This window comes from Podarcis cretensis (genome assembly GCF_951804945.1).
Source record: "Podarcis cretensis genome assembly, chromosome: 4".
In the NCBI taxonomy this organism is placed as follows: Eukaryota; Metazoa; Chordata; class Lepidosauria; order Squamata; family Lacertidae; genus Podarcis; species Podarcis cretensis.
Genome location: NC_137173.1, coordinates 78,614,300 through 78,633,497, shown reverse-complemented (window position 1 = coordinate 78,633,497; position 19,198 = coordinate 78,614,300). Strand labels below are relative to the sequence as shown.

General features: G+C 42.3%; 1 protein-coding gene across 3 annotated transcripts in view; it reads left to right on the top strand.

The window, feature by feature from the left end:
• FHL2 (four and a half LIM domains 2) overlaps positions 1-16,922 on the top strand; it is a 37,326-nt gene extending 20,404 nt beyond the window's left edge. For all 3 annotated transcript variants that reach the window (XM_079973046.1, XM_079973047.1, XM_079973048.1), the window contains exons 2-6: positions 4,095-4,274; positions 8,448-8,622; positions 14,375-14,544; positions 14,955-15,141; positions 15,491-16,922. In XM_079973046.1, coding sequence (XP_079829172.1) covers positions 4,119-4,274; positions 8,448-8,622; positions 14,375-14,544; positions 14,955-15,141; positions 15,491-15,642 — 840 coding nt within the window. In that variant the 5' untranslated portion in view covers positions 4,095-4,118 and the 3' untranslated portion in view covers positions 15,643-16,922. The remainder of the gene's footprint in view (positions 1-4,094; positions 4,275-8,447; positions 8,623-14,374; positions 14,545-14,954; positions 15,142-15,490) is intronic.
• The last annotated feature ends 2,276 nt before the right edge of the window (positions 16,923-19,198 follow it).

The window sequence follows — 19,198 nt, the reverse complement described above, 5'->3', positions numbered from 1 at the left end:
GGGGGGGGGGTCTCCTAACAACTGTAAACACCCTGGTGTCTCCTAACAACTCTTAGCACCTCTCAAGACTCCTGACACTTCACAGCATCATGCTTTGAACCCATGGAACAGATGGGGCCTATGTCTGCTTGCATGATAAATAGTATGAGGGAGGCTAAGTTCTGGGAAGAAGATGCATCAGGCATTTTCTTATTTGTTTATGCACCATTAAGCAATTTGCCTAAAATAAAGGAAACTAACAATTTCACATGAAAGACCAAACTGATGGCTAGGGTAGGGGTACATACAATGTGATCTGTTGTTGTTTTTTTAAATAATATTTATTACTTTTAAAGCTTACAAAAAAGAAAGAAGAGAAAGAAAACAAAAAAGAGAAAACAATACAATACAATATATAAACAATACAAAACACAACCTTAACACATTAAACTAAACACAATAAACAAAACAAAACAAAACAAAAACAATTTAAAAGCATACATCATACCTTTTCCATACTCTATCTTTCATTCCCTTGTTTCATCGACCTCCTCTCACCTCCCTCTTTGTATTCCACTTCCATTAATTGTTTCAGCAATTCCTTTTCATCTTTCTCTATTTTCTATCATATAAATGTCTTAACATATTTTTAATCTTATTTCCATTAAAACTAGTATACTTATTTAAGCTTAACTCCTTATAACATTTCTACTAAGGCCATAAAATTTCATTCCAACATTTTTCTATCACTCATTAATTTTACCATATTTCTATATATAGACTTTAAATTTTCCAATCTTCTTCCACCATCTCCTCTCCCCGGTCTCGGACTCTGCCAGTCTCTTCTGTCAACTCCATACAGTCCATCAACCTGGAGATCTTATGTCCGAGGCTCTTAACTCTTTTCCAAGTCCCTTCTGCAGGTCTTCTTCATATTCTTTGATGCTATAGAGCAGATCTCGGGGAAACTCCGACCTAACAATACTTTTGTTCCTTCTCGACAGGTCAGCCAAATTTCCATAGTTAAAGCTAAAATCCATGAAGTATTTCAGGACATGTTTCAAGGTTCCTCCAAATCCAAAGGCCCCCAGAACGCCAGTCTCCTCCTGACCCAAGTCCATGTCCCCAAAGTCAGTTAACAATGGAAAATTATAAGACTGGGCTGGAGGAGAAAAGTAGAACGTGAGCTAAAATGCAACCCCCCCCCCCCCGGGAACCAGGAGCGATCTGCGAGAGCGCCGGGAGAGGAGAAACAGAGGCTTTGACAGCTGTCAAAGGAGCTGTCAAAGCTGAAGAATAAAAAGAGAATTTTGTTATGAGGACTTTGCCGGTTACATTTGTTACAAATTAGATATAAATTGTTTAAAACAAGGAATAACAAGTTTACTTTGACTGTTGGGTGCGATCTGGAAGGAAACTGAGTTACTATAATCCCTCTAGAGGGGCTGTGGGACATTACAAGTATTGTTGGCATGGAATTTAAATTGGACTTTTTATCTCCTGGGAAACTGCAGAAATGGAACACTGTTTTGTCTACAGAGGTCTCTACACTAAAGGAGACAATAGATTTATCTATTGAAGAATGGAAGGGACTTGACGTAAAGTTTTGTTCCTGAATAACAAAGCCTCTGTAGGGGATTTAGAAGCTTTTGGAATTGGAACATTTTTGCAGGAGAGCAGGAAAAGAAACTAGAGGAAAGTGAGGAGAGAGAATAATAAGAACAACATGAACAACAAGAATTGGATAAAGTTGGAAGTGGGAACATTTGGGACATCCAGATTTGAAAGGTTTAAAGAAACAAAATTGGAGTTTTACTCTTAAATACAGAGATCTGGATGGAAAAAATGGACCTTTTTGAGATAGAGTTTTTCTGAGATTGGACGCTCGAAACTAAAGATGATTAAAAAGAAGGCAAAGACTATTAAAAAGACGGCAAAGTGGACTTGTGAAGGATTTCGGCCTAGAAGTGGAATCTCCAGGATGACAACAGGCATTGATGGACATTGGGGAACGCAACCGGGAAAGGGGGGAGGGAAATTTGGAATCCAAAGGGTGTTAAATTATATTTTATTCTATTTTCTATTTTCTTTTATTTTAATCTGTTCTGCATATTAAAGAGGGGAACTCGTGGAAGGGAGCGGGGTCGATTTTAGGGGATGGAAAAACATTATTAACATTGGGTTAATTATAATACGTTTAAAATTTGGGGTAAGAACTTGTTGAATCTATTTGAAGGAATTGGAATACAAGAGGGGGTGGGATGGGGAAGTCCTGGAAAGATGCCAATGGAAATAAGGCTATGAAATGGATGTTTTATTTCTTTTCTTTTTTTTGTTATATTTGAAAATGTTCAATAAATATTATTAAAAAAAACAAAACAAAAGTCAGTTAATCCCTGCATGGAGGGATCTTTCCAGCTTTCCTTCTCCAGTCCAGGCAGGGCTCCGATCCTCAAAATCTGACTTTTTCTAGATTCAATCATAAAAGGCCTCAACTTATAGTCCTCAATTTGCCTCTGCAAGGCTGAGGCTCCCACTTGTATTACTTTAGGTTCGACAACAACAACTTTCTCCTTCTCCTTCTCCACATTTCGTTCTGCTAAAGTAGATTCCTGTAGCAAATCCTGAATAATTTCTGTATTGGTGCTCACTTTTTGTCCCAAATTAATCACTTTTTGTCCAAAGTTATCAATTTTAGTAGCCATAACATCCGTCTTCTTGTGAAGCTGTTCCAATGAATAGCTTATCTTGCATAATGCAGTCACTAAGGCTTCTCCTGTCGACATTCTTAAATGGTCCAGGGTCAATCCTTGATTCTCACAGTTCTTATCCTGCAGCTGGAGATTCCCCAGCTCCACTCTTGTAACAGTTTCAAAAGCTCCCTCTAGAGGGAAACAGTCTCCACTTGTATCAATCCTTTCAAGCACAGTTCCAAAAGTAAAGTTAGTTTCAATTTTCAGTTACTTTTCCTCCTTTTTAAACGCAGAAGAGGGCAATGGAAACAATATATTTCTCTTATTTAACTAACTGTCAACATACGTTTTATTCACAGTCAATGAACTCTCCCAAAACGTCAATCTACTGGCAGCCCGTTTCCAGGTTCAGAGCAGTGGTAATTTAATTTTTATCACTCTCTCCTGCAGGCTTACACGATCCAAAATTTTCTCCCTCTTCTCCTGCTTCCAAGGGGGGTTTAATGATTTTAATCGATGGAAGTTTAATCCTTTACATAAGGCTTTCCAAGACCTTAGCTTGCATCTTCTTTGCTTCAATCTATTTACAAAAGGGGAAGGCGGACTTCCTGTTTGAAACCTTCCTGTTTCGGTACCAAATTAAGACGTTTGTAAATCCAATTTTCCGTTCTACTCACGGGTAGTTGTTTAGAGTCAAATTGTCCACAGGAAAAAGTCAGCGCTCTCCGGCAACAGCAATGCGGCTTCCCTCTGTGAAAAAAGCAGTCAATTCGAAGCACCGCGCCACTCACCCCACGTCGCTCCGGATCCCCGAAACTGGGTTTCCCCGTGAGCAGGGGAGACGCAAAGGGTGCCAGCCGAATCCCACGTTCACAAGCTTCTCCCACCTGTGATTTTAGTGGGTCTCCACCTTCACCGTGGCGGTCAGACCCTGATTTCCACGGAGCAAATTCCTCCCGATCGGAGGAACTCCGCCATTGCCGGAGGCGCCAACCCGGAAGTCTCCAATGTGATCTGTTTGAACCAGAGTTTTTATACCTGCTTAGCTCATGGCATGGCTTTGGGTGATCTGTCACCCTAATATACCTCTTTTGAGGGCTTAGGTGGAATAACCACACGTTGCCAAACCCCAAAACATCTTAGCAGGATGGTGGGGTACAAATATGATAAGTAAATGACACCTCACAACAAAACAAACAAACAAAACAGACCTTTCTCTCTCTGACATTCAAGGAGACACAATGTTTATCAGTGCTATTTTTCTAGAAAAAGAGGTGCCGGAACTCACCAACAACGCCTCCCTCATTCTCTTAGGATGGCAATGGCACCCACTTGAGAGGTGCCGGGACTGTGTTCCGGTGAGTTCCTGCTGGAAAAAAGCCCTGGTTTTTAATCCAAAGCTGCTTGTTTTCTTGTTGACAGGCAGGCAGAATCCTAGATGTCAAAATGACAGAGCGCTTTGACTGCCACTACTGCAAGGAGACGCTGTTTGGCAAGAAGTACATTTTGAGGGAGGACAGCCCCTACTGCATCAAGTGCTACGACAGCCTCTACTCCAACACATGCGAGGAATGCAAAAAGCCGATTGGCTGCGACTGTAAGGTACTTCGGATGCGCATTTCAACCGGCCTCGTTCTTGGATCACAATTAATGTGCATTTTGTTTGTTTGTTTGTTTTATACAGCGCTCCCTAGTCCAGCAGAAACATGTAAGCCGTTTGCAGGTCCCAACAAAAAGGAATGTACAAATAGAAGATAAAGTCCAGATTCAAAAGAACCAAACAATACTACTGCTACCACCACAATCACAACTATTGCTGCTACTAAATTTCAAGCAGAAGTTTCCTTGTGGCTGCTGGGCTTTACATCACATCTCTCCTACTCTAAGGAGATGCACTGGCGGAGGAAGAGAAGTGCGGGGGGAGCGCACCGCCCCCCGGCAACGTGATGCCAGTGGGGCGCCATCGCAGCTGCCCCCCACCCGTGCCGGGTGCCACACCCTTGCGGGCAGTGCATCACGCCCCTAGGACACACGCCACGCCCCCAGGATGTGTGCCATGCCCCCAGGACGCGCACCACACCCCTGCAGGTGGCATGCCCCGCCCCCACCTGATCTCTGCCCCCCGGTGCCAGAGCATGAAGCTCCGGCACTGATGAGATGGGTCATGTTTATTGTAGGATTTCTGTTGCTCATGTACACAAACTTTTCATAGCATCCCTACAACGCCTTTGGCATCACAACACCAACCCATGTTTCTTTCTGGTCCAATCTACATATAGATTAGGGAAATCTGATAATTTAAAAATAGCAGTTGCCAATGACCCATTCACAATATTAAGCCTGTGTCTGGAAGCACCCTAAGATAATATTTTTGGGGAAAGTCAGTCTTTCCTTCATCAAGCACTGGGCTCTGGTAGTGCTGAGTTTTAGAATTTTTCCTCTTGTGCCACTGTCCGTGTTCAAAATCATCCTTAAAGCTATTAGCCTTAGGTGCTGGGGGAGTACAGAAACTCTGTTTCCTACTGCACATCTAAGAGCAGCTTTGGAGTGATGATATAGATCAGGAAAACAGTTTGGGGGGGGAAAGGTTGAAACCCTCCCTCTTCCAGCGCTTACTGAGCCAATCAAAAGTGGAACACCCATTGACTGCTTTAAGGTAAACATGAACATATCAGATGATCTAATCACAGATCTCCCACATCTCCTTTGGTTGGTCTCAAGTCTTCTTCTTTTTCAATAACACAGTTTTGGTTTCTCTCAATTTCTCATTTTTCCAGGCTTAAATTCAGTTCTCTGTAGCAATAAATGATTATTAATAATAATAATAATCAGCACTTATTGTGAATTTATCCTAATACACACATTTTTATACAGCTTTGGCTAATGTGCACAATTTTGCAAACAAATTTCCAAAATCCTATGCATTTTTAATGCAATTTTGCACACATTTTTTGGTTGGAGAAATTGCACTTCAAAATTCAAAGAAGTGCGAATTTTGGAGGATAGTTGTGTTTTGATTTGTGTATTAGTTTAAAAATGTGTGAGTTAGGCAGTTTCTCATGGAACTGCCAACCTAGTCTAATTTCTTCCCATCCCTATTAACATACATGTGCAAAGATTATCTGAGTTGCCAAGCAGAAAGAAGGCAGCAGTTTCTTTGGTGAGTCTACTTCTAAGATCTTTTACATCCCTTGGGGACTTTGAATGTGTTGACATTCAAGAATCCCTAAACTTGACTAAGCGCCAACAAATTTCAGAGCATGGAATTAATCAGCTGAACTTTTCAACCCAGACTGATGGATTTGGGGGGTGTAGGTGTTATCAGATCTCTATGGTGTTTTTTTTAACAAAACAAAAAACAAGACTTTCTGCAAGGACAGATAAAGTACTTGATAGCCAGAAGATTGGTGGTGGTTGTTTTCCCCCCAGTGAAGGATTAGGAATATATTGCTATAGATAAGAAAAAATATGCACACACATATTCCCACTTGAACACTCACATGTACACACAGAAGCTGACAAGAGTGACTTAACAGGAGAGAATAACAAAGATGTGTTTGTGATTCATATCTCTTTCTGCCAATTAAACTTCTGTGATCCTCATTTAGCAACTGCCGGAATAAACTTCGCCCATAATGTGGCAACAGCATTCCATATCAACTATGGATCAGTTTTGATGTGTATACTCCTCATGGAATATGGCCTGAGTACATGCCACAAACTCTTCTGTGGGACAGAAAACTTGCTTTACAAGTTTCTTCATCAGCAGACCCTCCTGAAAACTGCATTTTGAAATCCCTTGAAAGTCCATAGTCCATTATGCAGTTATGCATACCTAAGTCCCAAGGAAGTCTATGCCAGCCCTACCATTAGGCAAAATGAGGCAACCACCTCAGGCAGCAGAAGCTGAGAGGCAGTAGCCATAGCCCTCCTGTCTGTCCTTCCTAAGCTGCTCTGCCATTCCCCTCCATCGGAGGACATGCCTGTGTGTGCTATGTGCAAAATGTTTTGCCCCCGCTTCCAACTAGCCTGCTGCCTCGGGTTCCAAGGAGGACATTATCCCATCACCATTGCTGAAGTAAGATTCAAGGACCAGTTCAGCCGGCTTCTGTATGTGGAAGTATGGTTTTATTTGCCCACACAGCTCAGCAGGAAATTAGAAGGCTAAAGCCCTAAAAGAACACATTCCTATCAAGGGAACAGTAATCAGATGGGGCTTTCTTTTCTTGAATTTTGTATTTAAAAAAAGATGCTACTACTTTGGTAGACAAACAGAGGGAGGCAAAAATAAAATGAGAAGGAAGAAAAATGCAGAAGACAGCAAATGCAAATAAAGGAACTTGATCATTTTTATACACCTAAGTTTTCACAAACTGCCATTGTTTCATGGCAGGAGAAATATATATATATATATATATATATATATATATATATATATATATATAATGTCCAGTAGCACCTTAGAGACCAACTAAGTTTGTTCTTGGTATGAACTTTCGTGTGCATGCACACTTCTTTAGATAACTGAAGGGACATTGCACATTGCACATATTCCATTTGGCTCCAAGTTGCTGTTTTCCATAAAAATTCCTTTCCAGAGATACTATCAGGATTATATGAGGTAATTTCCTGCAAAGGAAAATTGTTGAATTTTCAGTACTAAACGAACAATTAATATTACTCTTTTGCTCGAGAGTCACTGGGCAGTTCTGATAATGACAGATTCTGTGTTTCAGGGCTTGCATTTGGTTTATTTTTTTGTGGGGGGGGGAGTATGCCATTAAAATACTCTTTGGTGCGTTTGTTTGTTTGTTTGTTTGTTTGTTATAATAAGGAATAATAAATGAACTTTTCTTAAAAACTGGGGGGCAGCTCGTTAAGCATAGGCAAGAAACTCCAGCGGGTGCAGAATGCCGCGGCGAGACTCCTTATGGGGTCTTCGCTGCGAGATCACATTCATCCGGTACTATACCAGCTGCACTGGCTCCTGGTGGAGTACAGGATCAGGTTTAAGGTGCTGGTTTTAACCCTTAAAGCCCTATACGGCCTAGGACCCTCGTACATACGGGACCGCCTCTACTGGTATGTCCCACAGAGGAACTTATGGTCTGCAAATAAAAACATCTTGAAGATCCCAGGCCACAGAGAGGTTAGGCTGGCCTCAACTAGAGCCAGGGCCTTCTCGGCCGCGGCTCCAATCTAGTGGAACGCTCTGTCACAGGAGACTAGGGTCCTGTGGGACTTGACATCTTTCCGCAGGGCCTGCAAGACAGAGCTGTTCCACCAGGTCTTTGGTCAGGGTGCAGCCTGACCCCCCTCCTCTGGCAATCTGCACAGAATTTTGCTTAATGGTTGCCATCAATTTGATTTTAATTAATTTTTATAATGAAATGTTTTTAGAATCGTTGGATTATTTTGATTGTTGTTAGCCGCCCTGAGCCCAGCTTCGGCTGGGGAGGGCGGGATATAAATAAAATTTATTATTATTTATTTATTATTATGTGTGCTGGGAAAGGTATACAAAATTCTGCAACTAGCTGAACTTAACTGCAATTGTTTTAAGTTGTTTGGAGTTGAAGTTCTGTAAGTGAAGCTTTTGTACCCTATATTTGGACTGGATAATATTTATTTCAGTTTCTGTTCACCCAACTGCAATATTAATAACCTCAGTAGCCCTGACCTACTTCTTCCCTTGCATAGTCTTGAGTAAATTCTCCTCCATTTCTCTTAGTAAGCTCTTTACTAAGCCTCCTTTGTGGTTTGGGATTTCTACAGGATCTGTCCTACAAGGATCGGCACTGGCACGAAACTTGCTTCCACTGCTTCCAGTGCAAGAACTCGCTGGTGGACAAACCTTTTGCAGCAAAAGAAGAACATCTTCTCTGCACGGAATGCTACTCCAATGAATACTCCTCCAAGTGTAGCGAGTGCAAGAAGACCATCATGCCAGGTTAGGACTTGGTCCACTTTCAGGATGGGGATGGGAGTGTCTTTTGGGGACCGAATTCAAGGCCAATGGGAGGCTCTTCCACAATTTCATTTCTGAAAGCCAGGGTGATGGGGCAGGAGGAGATGCTCAAGCGCTCATGCTTCTAACATTTTAAAAATGCAGGAGATAGATCCTGATAATGAAATCCCTGAATCTTGGCTGGTTGTGCTTCATTATATCAGTTTGTTGCTATTGCTTAAGTCTGTGAAGTAGATAATGCCCTACATTGATTGCAGAGGAATACTAGAAGCAACCCAAAGACCCGTTACTTTAAAAATAAAAATAAAAATAAAGGTTTCATAAATTTTAATATAAATGAAAAAGCTTACCTGGAGGCAAGACGTATTCTCCATACTTTGAAAATTAAGTACATAATTATTATTTTTAAGCAGCAGGGTTTTTTCCCTGACTTTCTGACTTTTAACTGGGGCTATCAGAAGGCATGCAGTTTATCTGCTTTTATATGAAAATCAGAAAAAGGCACTCTCTGAAACCCTGGAAACTGAGCATGCTTCATGCTCAGGTTTCACTGCCCCCAAACTAGCAGCCTCCCAACATCCTGAATAATGGATTCAAAGCCCAATTAAATGTGGTTTGATTTTACTTGCTGAATAGTATGCAATAGCTTGGCTGATACGGGTGTTTTTGCTGGCAGAGTCTGATGGCTGTGCTGAAAATAGAAGGCAGGGGAAAACCAGTTTTTTTATGAGTCAGGAAGTCGATGTGTAATCAGCAGATGATCACTAGTAAAAAAAAAAAAACTTTTTGAATTGCCTCTTGTGTCGCTTTTCCTCAAATTAATTTTTATGCTTGATTAGCCATGACATTAAAATTAGAGAGGTTTGGGTTACAGGATAGGAAAGCAGAAACCACAACTATGCAGCTATATTCAAAGCAGATGACCAAAATCCGCTGCAATTTTGCATTAGCTACAGGTCTCTCCCCAACACCACCACCGCCAACCCTGCTATGTATAATGGCAAATGTCCTAAGTGGTGTGTTAAAGTGCTTGTGGAGATTACAGAGGCTTGATTCAAGGCTTAAATGAAACCACACATTTGGGAGATGCAAGGGGGGGGGACAAGTGTTTGTCCAAAAGCATACCCCAGAGTCCACAAAAGGTGCCCTTTATCATCTGGGAATTATCTGCAAGGACTCTGGTTTTCATGTTTTAAATGGCCGCTAGCGTTCGCTTTTGAAACGGAACCTGTATGACATGATGTGGGACGAGGAAACAGAAACACCTTTGGCAGGCGGGTGTCAGGTTTCGGGGACTCAGATCCCTTCCCCGGTGGCAGCAAAGAAGCAGATAAAAGAATAGAAGAGTTCTTACCAATTGGTTTACTCAACAATCAAAGGGAGAGACAAAAGAATGCGTCTCTCTCTAGAAATGGTTTTGCTCCAAGAAAAGTTCCATCCCCTCCAGTGTGCCAGTGTGGTGTAGTGGTTAAGAGCGGTGGACTCTTAATCTGGTGAACTGGGTTCGCTTCCCTGCTCCTCCACATGCAGCTGCTGGGTGACCTTGGGCTAGTCATACTTCTCTGAAGTCTCTCAGCCTCACTCACCTCACAGAGTGTTTGTTGTGGGGGAGGAAGGGAAAGGAGAATGTTAGCCGCTTTGAGACTCCTTCGGGTAGTGATAAAGCGGGATATCAAACCCAAACGCTTCTTCTTCTCTCCGTCTCTACTATTCTGCGTCACCGCTACGTTGGCTAATATGAGCTTTCTACCGCTGAGCTTTCTCTTCTGCTACCCTCAATGCCTGCCTTGTCTTAGGATGGGGAGGAGGGTCAAGAATGCTTTCAAAGGACACTGCGTCTGTCAGCTATCTCTCCCCTGGTGTTTCCTCTTCCTGCTATTCCTCTTCCAGTATATCCCAGCGTATATCCTCTGCAGCCTCTGAAATATGACCTTCTGCAAACCACTGTTCTAAATCTATGCTGTCCTCCTGTCCTTGGGAAGGTTTAGGAGAAGGGGCTGTGATCCCCACCATTCCTCCTCAGTCCAGTCCCTGGCAGCAGGGCTGGCCCTACCATTGGCCAAAGTGAGGTGGCCACATCAGGCAGCAGATGTTGAGGGGTGGGGATTGCCAGGCCCTCTCAAAGGTATGGAGAGACCCAGGCCACTTCCAGCTTTTGAGACCCGAGCCAAAAATAAAAAAAATGACACACACACAAAAAAGCATTAAAAAATGTGAGGGTTAAAAAATATATATATAATCAACTGAGGACACATGTATCACAGACTAATCTTATACCATCAGAACTGTTCTGCACAGAGTCTGGCAACTATAAAAGGACCATGGTAGCCAGTGCTGTTTTTATAGAAAAAGAGGTGCCGTAACTCACCATGAACTTCTCCCTTGTTCTCCTATAATGGTGAACACCTGAGAGATGCCAGAACTGAGTTCTGGCAAGTTCCGTCGGGGGGGGGGCACGGTGGTAGCCCTGCTGAACTGAGGTCCTCCTCCAATCCTACCATCAGAAATCACTGAAATCAAAGTTTTTAAGCCCATATATTTAAACAGGTCTACTCTGAGCATAGGTAACTCTAGATATCACCTCATATAATTAAACAGAACAGAAATTATGAAAATAATTGTACACACAAATCCATCCAGATGCAGCTTCATAGTGCGTGCCTGCACTGTGTGCTTACAGCATGCAATGCAATATAATAAATATAATAGTAGAGATGAATGAAACATGACCCCTTTCTGCATAGGAAAGGCAGATGCTACAGGCTCTGGATTTTCCAGTGTGGTTATTAAATGTGGTAGTATAATAGCTCTTGCTGGCTTGTGCAATGTGGGCTGAGAAGTGCATCGCAGGTGGGCAGATGTTGTTGCTATCTCTGATCTAAGCAGGTTGCAGTGGTCCAAACAGAATGCAATAAAATTATACCCTCATAGTAGGGATGGAATAAGAACTGAAAACATCTCAGCAGTACTTCAAAGATGGGAACTTGTGAAGCCGCCCAGCTCTGTTAGTTATCAGATCTGCTTTGTTTAACAGGGCATCCTTTCATTTCTTCAGCTCTCAAGTCTACCTAATTCTTTTTTTTTTTAATAATAAAAAAATCACATAAGCACTAAACGTAGCATAATTATAGCTTTATTAATATAGCACATTAATAAACTGATAAGATGTGAAAAGCCATTTAAAATGTCATAGAGCAAGATAATAATCTGTTAACACATTTGCTACATTGCTTTTATGCCAATTAGAGCTCACTTAATAATTTTTTAAGTCTCTTTCAATGTAGCGCTTACTCTAAGAGGGACAAATCCTCCCATCTGATAAATGATGTTAATATCACTGAAAGCTGCTTGCAAATCATACAGAGGTAATAGCACTTTGCCTTTAAACTGCCGCCCAACAATAATGTGGTTGATTTAACTAGGATGCCCTTCAACATTGGCTTTTCAAAGACCTCACAAGGTGTGCTTGAAATATTTAAATGCAAAAATTCCTCTTTCGTTTTGGCCTGGGCTTCTTCTGCTCTGGTTTCTTTCCAGAGAGGGAATGAATCGGAGGTGGTTTTAGGGTGGCTCAACCAAGTGCTGTCACGGTGGGCGCCATGATGCAGGGGACACACACAAAAATGCAGTGTTGAATTTTAGCGTTGCATAGGACACCACTGAAGTTTGAGAGCCCAAAGTCAACCACTGAATGAATGAGCAAGTGCTAACATTAGGGGGAATCCATATGTGAAAATGAGATATCTCCTGCATTTGTGAGAAAAATTCAGAACATGGTCTCTTTCAGACAGCCCATTCATTGAACATGGTAGTTCCATTGCACTCAGAAACCCAGGGTGTGCGTAGCTTGAGCAAGGACATTCTCTGTGGCAATTTCTAAGCTGTGGATTTCCTACCCAAGGAGCATTTGACACCTTTATTGTGTCTTTCATTATCTGCTGAAGATTCCCCACTGACCTCTTTTTGACACCCAAGATATATTTTAGAACACATTCTGTGCTCTTGGTTGTTATCTGCTTTTACTGTTTTTTAATATTGCATTTTTTTTATCGTTGTAACCCATTCCACAAAGCTTGCGAACAAGTATTCCAGGTTACACATGCCCAAATGGTTTGACATACTCTAGCAAGTCTCTTTTTACAGCCAGGGTCAAAATGGGTGGTGTTTTTGTTGTTTGTTTGTTTGGTTGGTTGGTTGGGTTTTTTTGTTTTTGTTTTTTTGGAAGGGCTGGTGTGCTGGTCCCGAGGGTTAACCGTGTGGCGAGGTCCGAGTCCAGTCCGAGGTCGAGGGTATGGTATGGAGGCTGTCTGTCAAAGCTGAAGCAGGGTCCAAGGCAGGGAGTCGGGTGAGGTCAGGAACTCTGGCAGGAAAGCAGGACAGGGTGCAGGCAGGAACAGGCCACCAACAACCTGGGACTGGGGCTGGCTGGCTTTATCTGCCCCGGTCCACAGGTGACTTGCCTTTCCTGGCCTGGAGGCGAGCACTCCTCCTGTGGGAATTTAGTTCCCTCCGCCTCTCTGCCCTGAGCCTCTGCAGGTCAGGAGAGGCTGGAGGGTTACCGGACCCAGAGGCAACCTCAGCTGAGAGTGGAGCACCTGCAGGCAATGGGTCCTCCATCACCTCAGGAGCCAGAGCAGACTCAGCTGGTGCCTGCACCTGAGGATCCAGCACAGGTGAGGACCCATCAGGCTCATGCCCCAGCCTCGGCTCAGCCGGTTCTGGAGGTGGGGACTCCTGTGCAGGCTGGGATTCCTCAGGTTTAGCCTCCGAGTCTGAATCCCAGGCCATCACAGCTGGGTTAATTCAGTCCTACACCCAAACTCAAAACTGTCTAAGGCAGAAAATGGGCTGGAAAAATGCTGAAGACAGTAGGAAAACAGAAGTAGAGGAAAAAATGGTTTTAAGCATTTGTAACGGAACCTAGAAAGTCAGAGAGGCAAAAGAGGGTTAGGTAATCAGCCAATAATCAGAAAAGAGAAGATACAAATATAAGATGCAATAAGTGCATGTTGTATTTGGACCAGAATGTAACCAGGAAGGAGCTACAGAGTTCAGACCTTGTTTTGGGGGAATGGCCATCTCCAGTTGCCCTGTGCTAGAGCTGCATGATGAGGTTTTCCACTTAGGTGAGGGCAGTCTCTTCAGTACTTGGAAATTTTCTCAGCAGCTCTAAGAGATTGACTTCTCCTCAGTTCTCGAGAGAAGCACCAAAGGACCAGTCTCATTGGCGTCTTGGTATTTTGCATCAACATGGTCATGAAGGTGCCAAATTCCACTTGGCACAACCCAAAAAAGCTAGAATCTATCTCCAGTGCTGAGAGGTGGGACTGATGCCAGCCCCCAGAAAGGGAACAACGGGAAAGGATGAGAGGAACTCAAAACTAGGAGAAAGGAGTGTTTCACCCCGAGCAAAGGCCACTAGTAAATGTTGATGAAAGGCCACAAAACCCCACAACCTGAATTGTTTTCATAGTCTATTGAGAGAGTCACTCGAAAAGGGGCTCTTCATGCAGCTCACCTGCACATCTTAAACGTCAGAATGGATCTGAGGAGTGTAATAGCTGCAGGAATTTATACTTTTGTTGCTCCCACAAAAAACCAAGTTTCTGCTAAAAGTGTGTCCAGCTTCTCCTCATATGCTAACTGGAAAATGGAACACAGTTTCTACTTACCTTTTCCCTACACAGCAGCTTGAAAGCCAAGGTAGAAATCTCATGCTGTGGTCTCCTCCTAGGTACCCGCAAGATGGAATATAAAGGAAACAGCTGGCATGAGACCTGCTTTATCTGCCATCGGTGCCAACAGCCAATCGGAACAAAGAGTTTCATTCCCAAAGACAGTCAAAATTTCTGCGTGCCCTGCTACGAAAAGCAGTTTGCTATGCAGTGTGTCCAGTGCAAGAAGGTATTGTTTATTGCTTCATGCAAATGACTATTAAACCGAAAGCGACACACACACACACACACACACACACACACACACACACACACACTTGTCTGCTTTAGTTCAAAGCAAAACTGCAATCCAGTTATGCGTATACTTTTGCTCCAACACGTTCCAGAGCATTGAACTATATCAGGCTGTGCAATGCTTTGAAGTCATGCGTATTTTGGCTTACCTAAAAGACAGAAAGACACAGGAACAAAGAAGGTTGTCAGGGGCTTCGCAGAAAAGGTGTGAGGGGTTCAGCATGAGACTAGTTCTGCTACCTATTGCTTAAAAGATTTGCAAGGTGAACGGAAATGGGGCACAAAATCAATAGGAATTCCTTTTTTCTTTTCTTTTTCATTCCCATTTTTCTTTTCATTTCACAGCCAATTACTACAGGAGGAATTACTTACCGGGAGCAGCCATGGCACAAGGAGTGTTTTGTGTGCACTGGGTGCAAAAAACAGCTCTCTGGGCAACGCTTTACTTCCCGGGATGAGTTTGCCTATTGTTTGAACTGCTACTGCAGCCTCTATGCCAAGAAGTGTGCAGGATGCACTAATCCAATCAGTGGTAAGTCTCGTGTTACCGTTTTCCTTTGCAGACAGAAAAAAAGCACCTCAAAAACAGCATCAATCAGTTCAGAATAAAGTTCATTCGTTCATTTTATTTATTTGCTGCTTTTCCTGGAGGGCCACAGGGTCCTCATCTCTGATCTAGGGACTGACAGGAATCTCGAATTCTGCATGAAGACTCAGCTGTGACAAAGTTATGTCAATGATGTGTTTAAATGCAACTTTCCCACATGTTTAAGTCCAAGGAAGTTTATTCACAACTGGAAACGATGTGGGAATCTGACCCAAATGACCTTACAGAAGGTGTTCCTGTGTTTTCTTCTTAAATACTTGTTTTGCCTTTTCAGGACTTGGAGGAACCAAGTACATCTCCTTTGAGGAACGCCAGTGGCACAACGATTGCTTCAACTGCAAGAAGTGTTCCCTGTCGTTGGTGGGCCGCGGTTTCCTCACAGAAAGGGATGACATCCTGTGTCCTGAGTGTGGGAAGGACATTTAAAATGTGAAAAGAATAAAACCACCACCATCAGCTCTCACAAGTGCATATATTTTCTCAAATAAGCAATGACAGCTGTGGGTTTTGACCAGAAGTGAAAAAAGTGTTTGGGTTTCTCCCCCTGCAATATATAGTCATCAGGATTTTTTTTTCTTTTTCTTTTTCTAGGTTGTAGAAATGCTTTAGAGAAGGGAAAGACAAAAGGGTGGGGAGGTGGTTTTGACATTGACTGCTAGGCAATACATTTATGAATCGAGTCCAGTTCAAATACGGAGTTGTGAGTTGCTCAGATATTTAGAGGATAAAAGCTACCAGTGAAGATGGCTAATTATTATCTCCAGGTTTAGAGACAGTGTGAACTCTGACTGCCAGGTGCTGGAGAACACAACAGGAAGTGTGGTATTGAGATAGCGTTGCCATACGCCTGGAATTTTCCAGACATAGTCAGCATTCATCCCCCTTAAGCAGCGTCCAGGCGGAAATTGCTTAAATGTCCAGGAAAATCTGGACATATGGCAGCCCATGTTGGTAGTGTAGATTTAGGCAATTTTAATTTAAAAAATAGCTCAAAAACACATTTTTTGTTGTTGTTGAGATTTCGTGGGGGGAAAGCTCAACAACTCAACAACTTTGCCAAAAAGAGCAGAGCTCAACAGCTTCTGTGTCTGGATTTTCACTTTTTGAAATATGGCAACCCTAATTTAGCTCATACCCTGCTTGTCGACTTCCCATAATAATCTGCTTGGCTACCACACAACACAGGGTTCTGACGTAGCTGGGCCTTTGGTTTGATTCAACAGGGCTGTTACATTCTTAGCAATACAAATTTCTCTTCAAAATATGTATGTAGTTTAAAACTGATAACATATTCGACTTGGGGATTCTGGAAAGATTACAGGAACTACTGTTTGGTATTGATAGATCAAGTATCAATGTTCATCATGTCCAAGTAGGTGATAATTTAAAAGTAGGGTATGTTGGTTCAATCAGTGATAGAAAGTTAGATAGAAAGTTTTGGGTTATGCCTTAAAATAAGGGTTTTGAGGCTACAATTCTATGCATACTTTCACTGGAATTACTCCCATTAAATTGATTGGGACGTTCTTCGACATAAATGTACACAGGAACAGACTGCATGAGGTTTAAATTGATGTGAATCTGCAACACATTATTGCATGATACTGCAAGGCCATTTTGCAAAGTACATTTTTCGTTTTTAGTACTCGTTTTGAAATTCCATTGCACCTTGTATTTTATGAAGTAATAAACGTATTTCTAATGAAGTTTGCTGTATTTTGGTGAAGTTGACATCTTAAAGACTTAACTTTCAATAAATGTTAGCATTTGAGGTAAGGCGTGGATAAACTCCTTTTATTTAAAAAGGATGGATCCATATGAACAACAAAACAAAACCCCAAATCTCGGTGAGGCCATTAAAAAACAGAAGCATTACATGTTCAGAAAGTAACAGCCCAATCACTGGCTGCTACTGGTACAAACAGAAAATTGCCCTTATTTTCTGAAATATTAGGCAATCATGGAAATTGAGAGCAGCTACATTCCTGTTCCAGGTATTTCCAGTAGTGTAGCTGCAGTGCTTGTACAATATTGCTCCAGTGTCTGCTGTTCATCATACTTTCGCAATCAGTAACTTCAGGCGCTGATCAAAACAGATTCTGAAATCATAAATAAGCAAGAGGCAGATGAGATCGCAGCTTCCTCAGATTTATACTGTTATGCATAACTATTAGTAGGGCCTGAGAAGGCTTTATCTTCCTAGCTTAAGGATAAGGTAGCCAGGAGTCAGCTCCTGCTACTGCAGTACATTCATTTTCACTTTGTGTCCAATTATATTAGGTAGATAGTTTGTCCGCTTTACGAAAACATGGGGTTTGTTTTATCTCAGCTCTGGAAAACAGGTCCGAAGAAAATGTATACAGTGGATGCTCGGGTTGCGAACGTGATCTGTGCGGGAAGCATGTTTGCAACCTGCAGCGCTGCGTCTGCGCATGTGTGGGTCGCAATTCGGCATTTCTGCACATGCGCAAAGCGCAATTTAGTATTTAGGTGCATGCGCGAGCACCGAAACCCGGAAGTAACCCATTCCGGTACTTCCGGGCTCGGCATGTTGCGCAACCCAAAAATGTGCAATTATTTATAATGTTAGCCTTTTCAGGCAAATTATAATTTTGGGGAAGAATTATGTAAATCCATTTCTGGCATATGCTGTTTCTTTTCTACAATAAAAACATAAGCTCTCCAGCGATTAATGCAGAAGATTTAAAATCCATATATACTCTTAAGAGAAGACCATAAAAGCTTGATCTCTATCCCCAAGCCAAATATTAAACTTTGACCCAGCAGTTCTGTGTGTATTTCTACCAGTCATGGAAGCTGCTCATCACATATACCGGTAGTTGCTGCTGAGGAATTCAAGGCAGGCTCTAGAACAAAACAAATAATGAAAAGGAAACCCCGAATCAATCTTGATCTTTTTTTTCTATTTCCCAGATGGAAGCATACATAAAATTATTTAACAACTTTATTTTCCCCAGAGGGAATCTTTTTCTACCAGAAATACATACCGTTAATCACAATCTCGCTTAACTTCACCCACCCAAGAGATTATCCCAATTGTTATCTTTATACGGAGACTGACAACCAAAGTTCCCTTACTATGACCAATCTATAGCTCTTTTTAAAAATGTAAAGGCAAGAGGACCGAGCAAACATGTGTAGGATTGCACTGTTACCTTGAAGAAGTTATATAGCCATTTATACATTAATGAGGTTGAGAATTTAGAAGCATATCTTCAGGCCACTGACAACCTGATAATCTGATAAGCTAATGTTTAGATCACTGTCATAATCCACTTACAATCGATTCCCCTATTGGCCAAATTACTTTGTGTCAAAGACCATATTCACATTAGCCTTCGTTGGCATTTGTTGCCCTCTCTCACATGCTCCTGTGCAGAACCTGAGGCTAATTCTGGGAAGCAGCACGGTCGGTCGTTGCCACTCATGAAGTTGCTGGAATGTATGTACTTAACCTCTTGCATAGGTTCTAAGACAGAGGTCAGCAAACTTTTTCAGCTGATCCACTGTCCCTCAGACCTTGTGGGAGGCCGGACTATATTTTGGTGGGGGAAATGAACAAATTCCTATGCCCCACAAATAACCCAGAGATCCATTTTAAATAAATGCACACATTCTACTCATGTAAAAACACGCTGCTTCCTGGACTGTCCACGGGCTGGATTTAGAAGGCGATTGGGCCGGATCAAGCCCCTGAGCCTTAGTTTGCCTACCCCTGTTCTAAGATAACGTAGTAAAATTCTGTACCGATGGCTCAGAGAGAGGTACAGTCCTACTGCAGAGGAATGTAATGTGATGCTTGCTATGCAGTGTGCCACAATATATGTCATGGCGTCTGCATGAAAGGTACCATGAGATGAAACCTTTTTATATTTGTCCAAAAATATAAAGTTCACCTTACTGACTCCAAGAGCGCTGCTCCTGCAGCTTTCTTTGATGGTATGAATCGGTAGCAGCTGCT